The 14,686-nt window shown below is 45.2% G+C and overlaps 2 protein-coding genes across 3 annotated transcripts; one reads left to right on the plus strand and one right to left on the minus strand.

Annotated features, from left to right (window-relative positions):
• Positions 1-538: 538 nt before the first annotated feature.
• On the minus strand, positions 539-5,200 carry LOC105016843 (SUZ domain-containing protein 1). Its single transcript, XM_020055159.2, has 4 exons — positions 4,998-5,200; positions 4,154-4,203; positions 3,799-4,068; positions 539-3,715 (listed from the first exon to the last, which is right to left on the minus strand). The coding sequence occupies exons 1-4, from the start codon at positions 5,046-5,048 to the stop codon at positions 3,604-3,606; spliced, it is 483 nt and encodes a 160-aa protein (XP_019910718.1). The 5' UTR covers positions 5,049-5,200; the 3' UTR covers positions 539-3,603.
• A 334-nt stretch (positions 5,201-5,534) lies between these two features.
• On the plus strand, positions 5,535-13,897 carry fbxo42 (F-box protein 42). Of its 2 annotated transcripts, XM_034287154.1 has the most exons (11): positions 5,535-5,694; positions 5,972-6,025; positions 6,360-6,638; positions 6,887-7,003; positions 8,097-8,231; positions 9,328-9,481; positions 10,445-10,555; positions 10,790-10,886; positions 12,063-12,119; positions 12,250-12,366; positions 12,466-13,897. In XM_034287154.1, the coding sequence occupies exons 3-11, from the start codon at positions 6,365-6,367 to the stop codon at positions 13,534-13,536; spliced, it is 2,133 nt and encodes a 710-aa protein (XP_034143045.1). In that variant the 5' UTR covers positions 5,535-5,694; positions 5,972-6,025; positions 6,360-6,364; the 3' UTR covers positions 13,537-13,897. The 2 variants fall into 2 exon arrangements, with proteins under 2 accessions (XP_034143045.1, XP_034143044.1); XM_034287153.1 differs by lacking the exon at positions 5,972-6,025.
• The last annotated feature ends 789 nt before the right edge of the window (positions 13,898-14,686 follow it).

Raw genomic sequence — 14,686 nt, forward strand, 5'->3', positions numbered from 1 at the left:
CCATTAAGGCACATGGCATGGGTGACTTGCACATCTGTGAATACACCATTAATTCTGAACAATATAGGTTTTGGAGCAACATATGCTGCCACCCCGACAAACTTCTTTTTCAGGGAAGGCCTTGCTAATTTCAGCAAGACAATGCCAAACCACATTCTGCACGTATTACAACAGCATGGCTCAGTAGTAAAAGAGTCCAGGTGCTAAATTGGCCCGATCTGCAGTCCAGCACGGCATCCCAACTTTGTTGGAAACTGGGTTGAACAAAGTTACTATAATATATCAAATTATTGAAACATTTTCTTAATATGGATAATTTACCGATCATATGAAAATATTTGAAAATACAGTTGGCTTTTAATTAAATTTAATATACAAGATTTTAGAATTTGTTCAACATGTTTCTATTTCAATACTTGTATCAGTAATTGAACCTATTCATTGAAAACAACATGAATTAGAAAAGCTTGCCTCTAATACAAATGTAAAATATAAGCAGCTTATGGTTCTGTCCCACACATCTGAAAAGGGCAAAAGGTTTTCAGAATAAATCTGATAACAGTTTATTCATACAAAACAGACATGACACATGAACACAGAAACAACACATCAAGGACAAACATTGTAGAGTTGCGCTAGACAAAAAACACATGTTCAATTATACAACACCCAAGAACAATTACATCAAAGTGACAAGACACAAGTACATTTTGAGATCATGCTCAGAGTTAGAAAACAAAAGCATGTTAATGGTTACTGTGGTAATTAATACATTTTTGTATGCTTTTCCTCATAGACCGCTTCATTCAAAACCTTCACAATTTTAAAGCTACAAAAGCCTAATAAAATGAGGAAATGTTAGTCATTTATGGAGCCGTTACTGCTATGGTTTCAATTAGACTTATTTCAAGCATCAACCTAAGTTAAAATAAACATTAACCTAAGTTAAAGTAAACAATGGTTTTTAAGCCCGCATTAGGCACTAACTGGACACTGGCCAACATTGACAACCATGGTTACCTGAAACAGTTTTATAAAATCCAATGTCATTTATGAAGAATGTCATGCAATGTAAAGTTCCAGACAGGCCAGTTATGATTGTTCAAAGACCTGCAGTACAAATACTTCCTGTAGTCAGAGTCATGGGGCCATTTGAGGTTAAGTTTTCAGCTACACTTGGTATCTGTAAAACCACTGTTTTATTAAAAGTCCATGCACATATCCAATTTTACAAAATAGAAAAATAAACGCTCTACACCAAACAAAAATATTAGCAATTTAGTGTTTTACTTTTGTTTTTATTAAAGGGCATTTTTAAAAACCTTTACAGACTAATTTGTTGTTTTCATTTTCACTTGCCAGAAGTCTCATTTCTTCACTGTCCGCATTGTCCAATGACACTGCGTAGTTTACTGAAGCTGCTCAATCTTTTCAAGTGCAGGGTCGGGGTCGATTCCATAGCATAAAACCCAAATTCATTATACACTGACATGACCTAGAAAAGTTGAGAATCCAAATTTCAATGGAGAACAAAAATGTGTATTCACGTTCTGAAGTAAACTGAATTGACCACAACCCTGGTGAGGATGAGATTCCTCTGGGGTAAGTTAAGTTCTCTACTCCCTAGGCTGTTTAACGCATACTAGAAAGGTGCAGAAACCGCACAATCCAACTTCTCGCTCTATTGTATTGCTTTTACCGGTCTAGCCCTCTCTGATCCATTTCCCTAAGAAAGGATAAAGGACAAGGTGAAGAGTACTCTTCCATGGCTCTGATGTAACTCTATACATAACCAAGTAACACCCAAATTACATTACCAATTTTACTTTCTTTAGATAGTAAGCTATGTAATCAATCAATGCACCTTTGTGATTATAGAAAAGCAGACAAGACTTAGCTTGGTCACGCCAGAATTAAAACCTCCCTGAGAGAGGGGCCAAAAAAAAAAAAAAATTAACAAAAAAAAAACCTTTCCTGAGGTTCTGAGGCTGGCCAAATGTTAAGGGGACTCAAGATGAGAAGATTTATAAAAAAAAAATTAAATAACAGCATCCAAGAGCATTAACCTGAGGTGCCTCAGTAACTGTGGTGTCTAGTATGAAACCAAATATAAGTTAAGGCGTTAGAGTCGATACATAAAATGGTTCAAAACAGCCAAGATGTTTGTCATTTAATTTACCAAATGAGTTTGAGAGCTATGACATTTTCCTCCTGTTCCAGATAAACTGGGTTCGTTTTCAACTTTGGCACTCTGCTTAACAACACTGCCTTCTAATCAAGCAAGAATGGAACACACTTGTCAAGCTCCTACTTTGTAATACTGACTTTTTCTAGCAACATACCATACAGCAGTATGTGCTGTCCTCTCCAACTAAGGCAACCCTGGAGATGGACAGAATGAGAAGACAGGTCAGAGGTGCTGCTTAAAATGCTGCTCCAGCCAATAGCTTCCTATTCAAACAACCTTGAATCAAAAGAACACCAGCCTTCTTAAGTTCCTTGTCATCTGTGGCCCCTCTCTTTACCTTCTTTGTCATTTAAGCAACAAGGCCACACAAGGTGGACATTTTTACAGGATCAGTTTTAGGCTTTCCATTAGTTCCCAATCTCAACACAAAATTACAGTATCTTTTCATAATGGCTACTCATGTAAATGACTACCTGTATTAGATTCTATAAAACATTCAAGTTCACTAACAGTTTCTGTATGTTGTTTGTTTTTCCTTTTGAATCGTTGCCACTTTGAAAACAGACAAACAAAAGCATCTAGATGCAGAAAAGAAAAATATATTTTCAATTCACCATTTAGCCTACCGCCCAGTTTGTTTTTAAGCTAAGAGGAAAAATAAAACTAGTAAACAGTATAAAATAAAAGTTTAAAAACATAAATAAACAGCACAGGCAGATGCCTACCTAAAGAAGCCAGGGCTTACATGTTGATTTCAGAATTATTGCTTGAACATGCTAACTTTTAGTGGCACCTTGTCACTCTACTGCTCTATCAAGGTCCTCCTCCACTAGCAAGGAGCGAGGTTCCTTCCATCCCCCAGACCACCTTCAAGTCCCACAGACTCAGTCTATTTGTCATTCCCTCAGAGGGGAGAGCAGGCAAGCCCAGGACCCAAGAGGACTCCAGTCCTCAGCAGGAGAGAGGGGCGGTGGAGAAGGGCATGGGGCAGCGCAGGGTGCATTGTGGGAGATATCACAGTGTGTGGAGTCATGAGGCATTGCCCTGGTCACAGTGTGGGACAGAAAGGAGATCCAACCGAAACTCAGCTCCTCTCTGTCATCTCCCTGCACCCCTCCGCGCCGGCTGGAGACAGGGCAGAGGGCAAAAGGCAAAGGGTGTGCCAACAGTCACCAGAATGGGGTGGGAGGGATACTTCATCTCATTCGGTGAGCCAATATATTTTGCATGTCTGTGTTGACCATCACACCAACTTCCCAATTTCTTCCCATCACTGCTTTGTGCACTATGCTACCTCCCCCTTTATCCCCTGCACACAATGCCCCCCCCCACCCCCCCACCCCCCAAAGGAGAGACAATGGATCCCTCTCTTGCCCCCAAGGAGAGACATTGGATCCACCTCTCTCCTCTGCACTCTATCTGCAGTGATGAAAACCTGAGGTACCATCTGGGCCCGTTGGTTGGCGGATCACGTGGTTGTTTGGACGAACCGGTTCTGGCTGTGGCTGGGAACTCATTCGCACTGGCCTGATAAGGACACACAAAAGTAAGTGTATGACAAACTGCAATATAATATGGTTTATGTAATCCACTGGCATTGCATTTCTCACTTGTCTGGGCTGGGTTTGTCCTGAGGCGTTTCTTCAGAGCTAGCACTACCCAGAATCCTCCTGCGGGCCTCTGCATACTCTGCCTCCCGTTGGGCCAATGACTTTGGCTGCTGGGTCGGACGGTTGGATAAACCAGAAGACCCCAGGGAGCCATTACTTGATGGACGCTTCAGAATTCGTATTTGGGGTGGGGGGGCTGCAGGTTGAGAATCGTCTTGTATAACCAGGGCAGTTCGTATAGGGGAGCTACCTGAGCCGATGCTGGCTTTCCTGTGGGAGAGGAGAGTTTAGATTAAACAAGTTGAGAATATAGATAACGTTCGCTGGATGCTTCAAATTATTGTATTTCACCCACTTTGCTTTCTGACTTATCTTCAATTTTGCCTCAAGTCTTCTCTCAATTTCCTGGGAAACAGGCAGACGAACAGAAATAAATAATACAATACTTCCTAAAAATATGCAGTGTACGCTAAGATTCAGACAAGCGAGAAGAATACATTATTGTACCCGATAGTAATGTTGATGACAGATCCGAGAGACATGCCGTAATTCGACTTTGATAGCACGCTAGCAAGCCAACTACCAGGCTACGTTTAATTCCTGAACTGAAAGTTGAGGATGCCGTAATGTCTTACTTGTCATTTCTCGCAAACTTAAAGTAGGTCATTGGCTAACATACAACCTTACAATAGTGAATCCAGTTTCCGAGGAAATTATTCCTTGGCTAGCTAACTTGCTGTTAGCCGGTTGCCAACTTCACGGCCAGGCTAGCTAGCATCCTCACCTTAGCGCTACTTCACACAACCTGGCTAGTCAGCTAACTGGCTAACCAGATAGCCATCTACAAAATAACGAGTTAGTTTGCAGCTAGTTAACTAACTTCATCCCTCTGTTTTTGACACATTTTCTTAACTTACATCTATAACAACAATATATACCATTTTATCCAGGGCAGGCCTTTGCAACACAATAGTCGATACATTGGCAGGGCTAAACTTGGGCCCTGTGCCGTGGCTAACGTTAGCGAACTGACGTTACTGGAGTTATTAACTAACGTGGAGGCTCCGCCATGGCGACAGGCTGTTCACTTCAGTTTCCTCATAAGGCAATGAATGTTTGACAGGCCAACCACACACAGCGAATATAATGCACAGTTAATCGCCTAAAAACTAAACTTGCTTTGCAGTTTTTTTCCTCACCCCACTTTCGGCGGCTTCCTCCCAGCTTTCGCAGACCTCTTCATCTTCCATATTACAGCGTCCAAGACCCACTGTTCACAGACAAGTTCCCGATAGTCGATATAAAAACACGCTGTGGCTGGATGTCTGCGCCCGCCGAAGTAAAATCGCTGTTGACCCTCTGAAAAACGAGTCAACAGCGACCTCTACATTTATGGTTATTGAATTATTTATACATGGAACGCGCATTGATTCCCAACGTAGAACTGTACCCCAAATATACATTCACTGAATATTCACTTTGGTGTTGAATAATGTCAGCATGTTTGTTGTACTGTTTATTTTTATCTATACGTTGAGTGATCCAATATATTTAAATTACCTCATTTGGCCCAACTTTAACCTTTAAGCGATTATGACCTTTAGATTAGTATAGTAACTTGGTCTTATACAGAATATACCAAATAATTCACACAACATTTAATTCCTTGTTTTTGTTCGCCATGCATGATTATATTAGTCTAAACTAAAGGTTTCGTTTTTACTTCCCCATCCATCACGGTTTACGTGCGCGCTCCCCCGTTGCGGAGGACGCTACCACAGAGGAAGATGGCGAATGCTTGGAGTATGGCGATTTACTGCAGAAGCTGATAAAGGGAATGAGACGAGAGACGTGGAGGGGAAAAAAAATCTTCAAAAGAATACGTGCGGAATTGCGGTGAATATGAAAGTTGTTGGGGTTGTCGTTTGAAGGGAAATGTTGCCCTAGAAAACCAGACTGAAATAGAGTAGAAACCACTTTAGTTTCTGACTGCATCCTAACTTAGCTGGCTAAACGCGTTTGCTAGCTAACGTTCCCACTACTAGCTAGCCTGTTATCTCTAGATTCCACAGAAACAGACAGTTTGAAAAAGTCCGTTTCCATGGATTTGTAGAAAAATACATGAATTCATGCATAGTGTTAACTGGTTTGGTGTACTGCTTACATCTGTTAGACAGGAATTGAGTGGGGGCGGCACAGTAAGACGGATACGCTCATCGTTAACGACGTGAGTTAGATGCTAATGCTACTAGCTAGTTACAGCTTTGTGCCAACTACCTATTGAACCACTTCATTGTTTTTTAACGTTAGCCAGCTGGCTTTCTGAACCAGAATTATACGCTGCACAAACCATTGTATAGCTAACATAAACTATTTAACTAATACCGTTAGCTAGTCTGGATAGTTAAGGTTGTTTTGCTACGTCTAATGGCAGTGGCCAGCTGCTGTAAGTTAGTTGTGGGTGTCCCCACCCTGTTGTCATTTCTTACTGGTAGCATGAAAGCAGATGTCACATGATATGTCCCACCTTTTTAGTGACATCTCTCATCTCATGTCCACAGAAAGAATGTCCCGCTCCTCAGACAGTGAGGATGGATACTTTGTTGCCATGGATACAGAGGAGGATGGTGCAGGAGCAGGGCGTGTTGGAATGGCATTGGGGGAAGATACGTTGGTTACCAACAGAGGAGAGGGGGACCTAGAGGGCTGCAGTGGGGGTGAGAGGACAATGTTGGAGCTGCCAGAGGAAGTCCTAGAATACATCCTGTCCTTCCTGTCACCTTACCAGGAACACAAGACTGCTGCACTTGTGTGTAAACAGTGGTACCGTCTCATCAAAGGTATGTCTCTTCTGACGACATCACAACCAGCATCACTGATCTAATCCCAAGTATGCCACGACGCTTCACCTTGAGACAACCAGGTGGAAACTGAAGCTTTCACTCATCTTTTTGACTGAAATTATCTTTTACAATAGGTCAAATAACCTTTACACTGGGGTACTGACATGTTACTGCTGCATATACTTTGGCTATGACTCCACATAAAACCGTCATAGCCACTCATCCCCATTCACTTTCCCCTGCAGGTGTCGCATATCAGTGTTACCATGGTTTCCTGCGGGCCGTCCAGGAGGGCAATATTCAGTGGGAGAGCCGCACATACCCATATCCTGGAACACCTATCACTCAACGGTTTTCACACAGTCAGTATATTCAGTGCATACACACACCACTGCTTTGATGAAACAAGTTTAATACAATGCCCTCTTTGATCGTTGCCACAGTGAAAAAGTATCTAAGAGAGGCTGCTGGGTTCTAGAAAAAGCCAAAAGATAAACATGTACCAGGGTGAAGGCAAGAGTGACATGCAGAGAAAAAATGAACTGCATAAGATCCACTGCACACTGCCCCATCTGTAAAATATGATGGAAGAGGCGTCATGGCTTTGGAAAGGCATACTTGTCTTTAATCCGACTGATGCTAGCAGCAGGAGAACAAATTGTGTGTACAGAAATGCCTCCCAACACACTGTGCAGTGTTTTAAAATACGGCGGGACAGTGACCCATGCCTTCCAACTCACTGTACAGTGTTTTATAATACGGCTGGACAGTGACCCATGCCTCCCAACTCACTGTACAGTGTTTTATAATACTGCGGGACAGTGATCCATGCCTCCCAACTCACTGTACAGTGTTTTATAATACGGCGGGACAGTGACCCAACAGGCTGCAGTGGCAACTTGTGAGTTTTCCGTGACCAAGCAGTGTAAAGTTCTTGACTGGCCAAGTGATTCTCCAGATTTAAACCTTTATTTTCTGAAGATGAAATCTAAGGCAAAAATACCTCAAAACTGCATCACAGGCCTGGCAGAGCATCACTGGGGAACATCCAGTGTCTGCTGCAGTCAGTGGGTCACAGAGCATAGGCATTTATTATTTGCAAAGGATGTGTGATTACAAATGAGGTAGGGGGATTACAAATGAAATGTTTTGTCATTTACAAATGGTAAATCAAATACCCTCAAATTAAATAGATGGCACACATAATCTGTGCTCTCATCTCTGAGCAGTTGTTTGATTCCAAACACGAACTTTAGGAGTAAAGAGCCAAAATAAGATTAACATACTGCCAGTAGAATTGGCGAGCACTGTAGCTGTAGTGTAAACAAGAGCTGCCATCTACAGGCCTGGCAGTATTATTAAACCTGTTTAACTAGTAACAACCACAATTCAAATGGAAAGTATTAAGGGCAGGTGTGTCATTGTCAGTCTAACCATGTGCATTGTGTGTTGCAGGTGCGTGTTACTACGACTCCAACCAGTCTATGTATGTGTTTGGGGGCTGTACACAGAGTAGCTGCAACGCTGCTTTCAACGACCTATGGAGACTTGACCTCAACAGCAAGGAGTGGATCCGCCCGTTAGCCTCGGGTATGACCTCGCTCACCCACTGTCCTCTTCGGGTATGACCTCGCTCACCCACTGTCCTCTTCGGGTATGACCTCGCTCACCCACTGTCCTCTTCGGGTATGACCTCGCTCACCCACTGTCCTCTTCGGGCATGACCTCGCTCACCCACTGTCCTCTTCGGGTATGACCTCGCTCACCCACTGTCCTCTTCGGGTATGACCTCGCTCACCCACTGTCCTCTTCGGGTATGACCTCGCTCACCCACTGTCCTGCTCTGTTTGCTGCCGTTGGTAACCAGGTCTCTAACCCAAGTGTCCAGAGGATTCTTGAGAAATGTCAGTCTTTGCTTTTGTTTGCCTGATCTCCAGAGACGACAGGCGTTCCCCTTTATTTGTCTAATGTACCATCTCGTCGTCCCCTACAGCGCCTTCTCCTATACACACCTTTCTAGCCTTCTCTTGTGTTTACTTGAAATATACTTTGAACCTGAAAATACATCCAGGATTTATTGGAATGATGCAGCAGAGTTGTCCTTTTAAATGAACGTTCCAAAATGTTCTCACTGTAAAGATGGTTGGTGGCGGTTATATACATTGAAGGGCGTGTCTACTTAACACAGGTCACATCTCCACAAGAACCCCATGCCAACTGGTTGATGTAAACATTCCTCATTCCTGAGGTTGGCAGTGTGACCTACAGAGAGTGTCTTTTGTTCTCATTATGTAGGCACATTTAACTTCCAATGAAACACAATCATATTACTCCACGATTTGGAGTCATGTTTTACGGTTCTTGTAACTTGCAAACATTATATACTATGACAAATACTTAATTCAGTTTAGCTACTCCCATGGAATTCTGTGGTCAGTCTAACTAAAACGAACCAACATAGAATGGTTGATATTTCAGAAGTATATGGGGTTTGTGCATGAGGTTAGTAACAAGGGTAGGCGCTAATTAATATTTGGTTAAGCACTTTGAAGATCCTGCCTGTTGCATCTAGGCCTACTTGTAATAGAGGAAGTAAAAATGACATTGCACATTCCTTTTTCTGTTAAATGAAGTACCCGTATGTGACATAATGTGTATGAAGGCTCATTGTTTCTCCTGTATTCAGGCTCATATCCGTCTCCTAAAGCGGGGGCTACCCTGGTGATGTACAAAGACCTGCTGGTGCTGTTTGGCGGATGGACCCGGCCCAGCCCGTACCCACTGCATCAGCCAGAAAGGTTCTTTGATGAGATCCATACATACTCTCCGTCCAAAAACTGGTGAGTGGAGTGGAGTGGAGAGATTGGTTTGGAGACGGTCCTAGACCGAGGACTCAAAACAAGTTGTAATGAATATGCTTATGGTACCACTTTTTGATAATGTTTGGTGATCCACGGAATAATGATCACTGTAATAACTACATTGGGTAATTCAACAGTGAAAATATGAATTTGCTGCCCTATTGGATTAGAAGAAGCACAGTTCTCCTTTGCCTTTTTTCATTCTCCCTGGCGCTCTAATTCGTTGCTTGTCTAAATGCATAACTCTTTCAAAATATGTTGTGTGAGGCCAATGTTGTTTGTCTCTATGATGCATTGTAGTTGACAGTTTACTTTGTCTGCCGGTACTACATTTCTGATGCCTTTTTTGTTGTTGAGTTATTTAATACCAGGACATGTTATCAGAGTGATGGATCAGTAGGAAAGCAAATGATAAATGTGCATATATGATTTTGATTGTGCAGATGTTGTGGTGTTGATGTTGGGATAGAAAGTTTTGCTCTGTTCAAAAGGGAAATAATATATGGTTATATTTCTTGTTGATAATGCATGTTATTTAGTTTTATTCTGTTTTCAGCTGTCTTGATCACTTCTTTGGTTTGATGAATTTGTGAATGCGTGAAGGGACACAGACAACCTCATTGATGGCGCAGTAATGGGCACTTGAGAGGTTTTACCAGTGTTTAAAGACCAGGATATGATTACAAATATGACTATGACAAGTTCAACCCACTCCTAGCCTTGACCTTGACCAAGTGGATGAATTATCCCCTTCAGCCATGGATGTGATTATCACTTCGTCTCATTCTCAATACATGCTGGTAGTCAGTTTGCTCTGTCGGCTGTCCATGTTCTCTGTGGAGTCTGAAGACCCATGGGTATACACGTGGACTTACATACACTTTGGATACCACTTTGGCCTCGTACCTGGCTGACCCCCAGCTCTTGTCCCTCTGCCCTCAGGTGGAACTGCATCGTGACGACCCATGGACCCCCTCCCATGGCCGGACACTCTTCCTCCATCATAGGGAGCACCATGGTGGTGTTTGGAGGGTCATTAGGGGCACGCCAAATGTATGCCACTCCTTTGTAGAGCTTCAACCTTTGACATGTACATTTTACTAATATGGGCCAAACCAGATACTACAGTGGTTCTGGTGGAACAGAACAATTCAGAACCTTTCAATTGTGTTCTGTGTGTGTGGAAAGTAACATGGAATGATATACTGGTTTTGCCGTTTTGAAAGGAATGTCTGAATCTGTGTCGTGTGTGTTTTGTCTCCATGTTCTCCACTGGTCCCTGATCAGGAGTAACGAGGTGTGGGTTCTGGACTTGGAGCAGTGGTCCTGGTCTAAGCCCACCATCTCTGGTCCCTCCCCCCACCCACGAGGAGGCCAGTCTCAGGTCAGGATAAACTTTCCCATCACCCTCAGTACTCCATATCCTCCCATACATACCTCCATATCCTCCCATACATACCTCCATATCCTCCCATACATACCTCCATCACCCCCGTGTATATACCTCCATCACCCCCGTGTATATACCTCCATCACCCCCGTGTATATACCTCCATCACCCCCGTGTATATACCTCCATCACCCCCGTGTATATACCTCCATCACCCCCGTGTATATACCTCCATCACCCCCGTATATATACCTCCATCACCCCCGTGTATATACCTCCATCACCCCCGTGTATATCCCTCCATCACCCCCGTGTATATCCCTCCATCACCCCCGTGTATATCCCTCCATCACCCCCGTGTATATACCTCCATCACCCCCGTATATATACCTCCATCACCCCCGTGTATATACCTCCATCACCCCCGTGTATATCCCTCCATCACCCCCGTGTATATCCCTCCATCACCCCCGTGTATATCCCTCCATCACCCCCGTGTATATCCCTCCATCACCCCCGTGTATATACCTCCATCACCCCCGTGTATATACCTCCATCACCCCCGTGTATATACCTCCATCACCCCCGTGTATATCCCTCCATCACCCCCGTGTATATCCCTCCATCACCCCCGTGTATATCCCTCCATCACCCCCGTGTATATCCCTCCATCACCCCTGTGTATATACCTCCATCACCCCCGTCTATATCCCTCCATCACCTCCCCCCCACCCCCAACATACCTTTATCACCTCTCATACATATCTAAATCACCAACTCAATACAAAGAAGATGTACCCAATAGCTTAGGCTGGCCGGGTCCAACTGAAATGTATTCCAGTCTTTTATCTTTACGTGCACCTGAGGGCAGAGGTTGAATGACCAAGACAAGACCGGTTGAATGACCAAGACAAGACCGGTTGAATGACCAAGACAAGACCGGTTGAATGACCAAGACAAGACCGGTTGAATGACCAAGACAAGACCGGTTGAATGACCAAGACAAGACCGGTTGAATGACCAAGACAAATTGACCGATGCAACCGATCATAGAAAAAGTATCCTTAGATTAGGGGTTTCCAACCTCCCCTCCACACACCCCTTGATTATTTGGTAGATTTTTTACGAGTGGTTCCATGTGTTTAAAATGCATATTCTCTTTTCTCCCAGATTGTGATTGACATGGAAACACTGCTTATTCTGGGAGGCTGTGGAGGCCCTAATGCGGTGAGGGGATGTGTTCTCTAATGGAAGGCACCACTGTGAATACACAACGCTGTCTGTTGCTGTTATGCTAGTTGACCTTTGTCTGTTGCTGTTTTGCTAACAGTCAGTGTGCCTTTATTCTCCCTGGTAGCTTCTGAAGGATGCCTGGCTGCTCCACATGGGCGCCCCACCCTGGACATGGCAGCAGCTGAGGGTGGAGAACGACGAACACGGAGCGCCAGAGCTGTGGTGCCACCCTGCCTGCAGGGTATGTGTGGTGGCTCAGTGTTTGCCCCGCCCCGGGTCTCCCTGGGTTATTGTTTTATAAGGGTTGTCTGCTTTTAACGCAACCACCCTCTCCTTCCAGGTTGGACAGTGTGTGGTAGTGTTCTCCCAGGCGCCGTCTGGCCGTGCACCCCTCAGCCCCAGCCTGAACTCCCGGCCCTCCCCCATTAGTGCCTCGCCAGGTCCTCTGGGCCCAGAGCCCCCGTCCTTGCGCTCCCAGTCCCCAGTGAGGAGCGGAGCTGCCGGGGTGGTCCTGGGAGCCGTTGAGGAGGCCCCCTGTGTGAACGGCCGCTGGGGCACACTGAGACCCCGTCCCTCGGCTAGAGGGGGTGCCAGGGAGGGCAGCCCCAGCTCTTCCCAGCAGCCATCGCCCTCCCAGGGCCCTGACAGCCCTCCTTTGCCCTCCCTCCATCCACTGCTCAATGGCTCGTCCCCTTCTCCCAGGACCAGCCCAGCCCAGGCTCCCTCCCCGCCCTCTCGCCCCCCTCAGCCCCCGGTCTCGTCAGACTACGGGTGGGAGTCCCCTCCGTCCGCCACCCACCCTCTTTCGTCTGAGGCCCCCAGCACTAATGGCGTACACACGCCTCCACCTGCCCCCGGCTCCCCACGCACTCCACCCGGGGCTGTGTCCCCTGCGGCCCTGAGACGAGGCCTGGAGGCTGTGAAGAACCTGTCCTTTTCATCTCTGTCGTCATCATCCTCAAACCCACTGTCCCAGGGGGCTACTTCAGGAGGAAGTGGGGGAGGGACTTCTTCTGGACCCTCCCCTTCGTCATCCTCCAGCCCGCCACAGGTGGCTGCTGCCGCCGCCGGGGCTGACGGACACTCAATCCCGCCTATCGCACGGCGGCTTGGCCACCACCCGCCCCAGAGCCTGAACGTGGGCAAGCCGCTTTACCAGTCGCTCAACTGCAAGCCCATGCAGATGTACGTACTCGACGTGTCCCGGGCGAAAGCAGCCGGCCTCGTCTCCTGGAGGGTTTATGGTAATGGCACCCCTGCTGCAGTCACTGGCCCCCCAGAGACCAGCCTCCACACGGTGGTCCAGGGTAGGGGGGAGCTCATCATCTTTGGGGGTTTGATGGACAAGAAGCAGAACGTGAAGTACTACCCCAAAACCAACGCCTTGTACTTTGTTCGTGCTAAGAGGTAATGCACCGACGGACGGGTTTTGAGTGACACCTGAAAGCGTTGCTAGGTAACTCACGATCAATCTATCCTGACCAATACAAGTGAAGTGCAACAAAGCCTTTGTCCTTTGCCGCAGAGGATCATGGGGCAAAAAAACATGTCACACTAATTCTTGGCGTTTCTCTCCCCACACTAACTTCTGCCTCTACCCTCTTCCCCCTTTCTGTTTTCTGCCTTTCCTATTTCCTCTTTTCCCTCTTCCACACTTCCTCTTTTACCTGCCTCTTCTATTGCATAACTTCAAAGAACATAACATTTCAAAACAGTACAGTAAATTACACACTTGAGAAGTGTGTGTGTGTGTGTGTGTGTGTGTGTGTGTGTGTGTGTGTGTGTGTGTGTGTGTGTGTGTGTGTGTGTGTGTGTGTGTGTGTGTGTGTGTGTGTGTGTGTGTGTGTGTGTGTGTGTGTGTGTGTGTGTGTGTGTGTGTGTGTGTGTGTGTGTGTGTGTGTGTGTGTGCGCGTCTTAGTGCATGAGAGAGCGAGACAGAGGGCGGTTGATCATATAGCCTGAAGACAGCAGTTTTTCATTGATCCCAAAAGGTAGCCAGTTTTTGCTCCTCTTTGATTTCTGCTATGAACTCCGAGAGAAAATGGAGAAATGAGTGCTGTGCTCATGAGGGTGGAACTGAACGACTACCTTGCTTTTTTTATCAGTCTTTCAGCCTGCATTGTTTACATTGAAAACTGTGTGAGTGTCGAGGTGTGTGTATAGTGTAAATGCTGTTGTTGATTGATGTTTAGGGGGCACTGGGGGTGGGTGAGGGATGTTGCTGTGTACCGTAAGCATAGTATAACAATAAAGGCCTCCATGTCTTAACTGTCATTTACGTATTATATGTTAATACAGTCACTTTAAAATGTGTTGTTCATTTATTTGGTCACGTTTGGCAGCAGTTATTGGTGCTTTCATGACTTCATACCCAAAGTAGTAGTCTTCAGTATTGACTAAAATACTTGCAAGCTTCCTGTTTGACAGTTTTGGAAAGAATGTATGAGATCCCAAAGTACATAAGAATATAACTGTAACAGAAAACAACATCAGTACTAATGTATTTATATAAATATGTACAAGGAGTGTACCTCATGGTCAGGGCAGGTGTTCTGCCGTTC

This window comes from Esox lucius, chromosome 17 (genome assembly GCF_011004845.1).
Source record: "Esox lucius isolate fEsoLuc1 chromosome 17, fEsoLuc1.pri, whole genome shotgun sequence".
In the NCBI taxonomy this organism is placed as follows: Eukaryota; Metazoa; Chordata; class Actinopteri; order Esociformes; family Esocidae; genus Esox; species Esox lucius.

Bases quoted from the DNA above. Each gene is read 5' to 3' on its own strand.
- fbxo42 (XM_034287154.1), top strand. From the start codon at position 6,365: ATGTCCCGCTCCTCAGACAGTGAGGATGGATACTTTGTTGCCATGGAT. The intron at 7,004-8,096 runs GTCAGTATATTC...TGTGTGTTGCAG, and splicing joins CACTCAACGGTTTTCACACA to GTGCGTGTTACTACGACTCC. The intron at 12,367-12,465 runs GTATGTGTGGTG...CTCTCCTTCCAG, and splicing joins GGTGCCACCCTGCCTGCAGG to GTTGGACAGTGTGTGGTAGT.
- LOC105016843 (XM_020055159.2), bottom strand. From the start codon at position 5,048: ATGGAAGATGAAGAGGTCTGCGAAAGCTGGGAGGAAGCCGCCGAAAGT. The intron at 4,204-4,997 runs GTGAGGAAAAAA...CCTGTTTCCCAG, and splicing joins AGGAAGCCGCCGAAAGTGGG to GAAATTGAGAGAAGACTTGA. The intron at 3,716-3,798 runs GTGAGAAATGCA...TGTCCTTATCAG, and splicing joins GACAAACCCAGCCCAGACAA to GCCAGTGCGAATGAGTTCCC.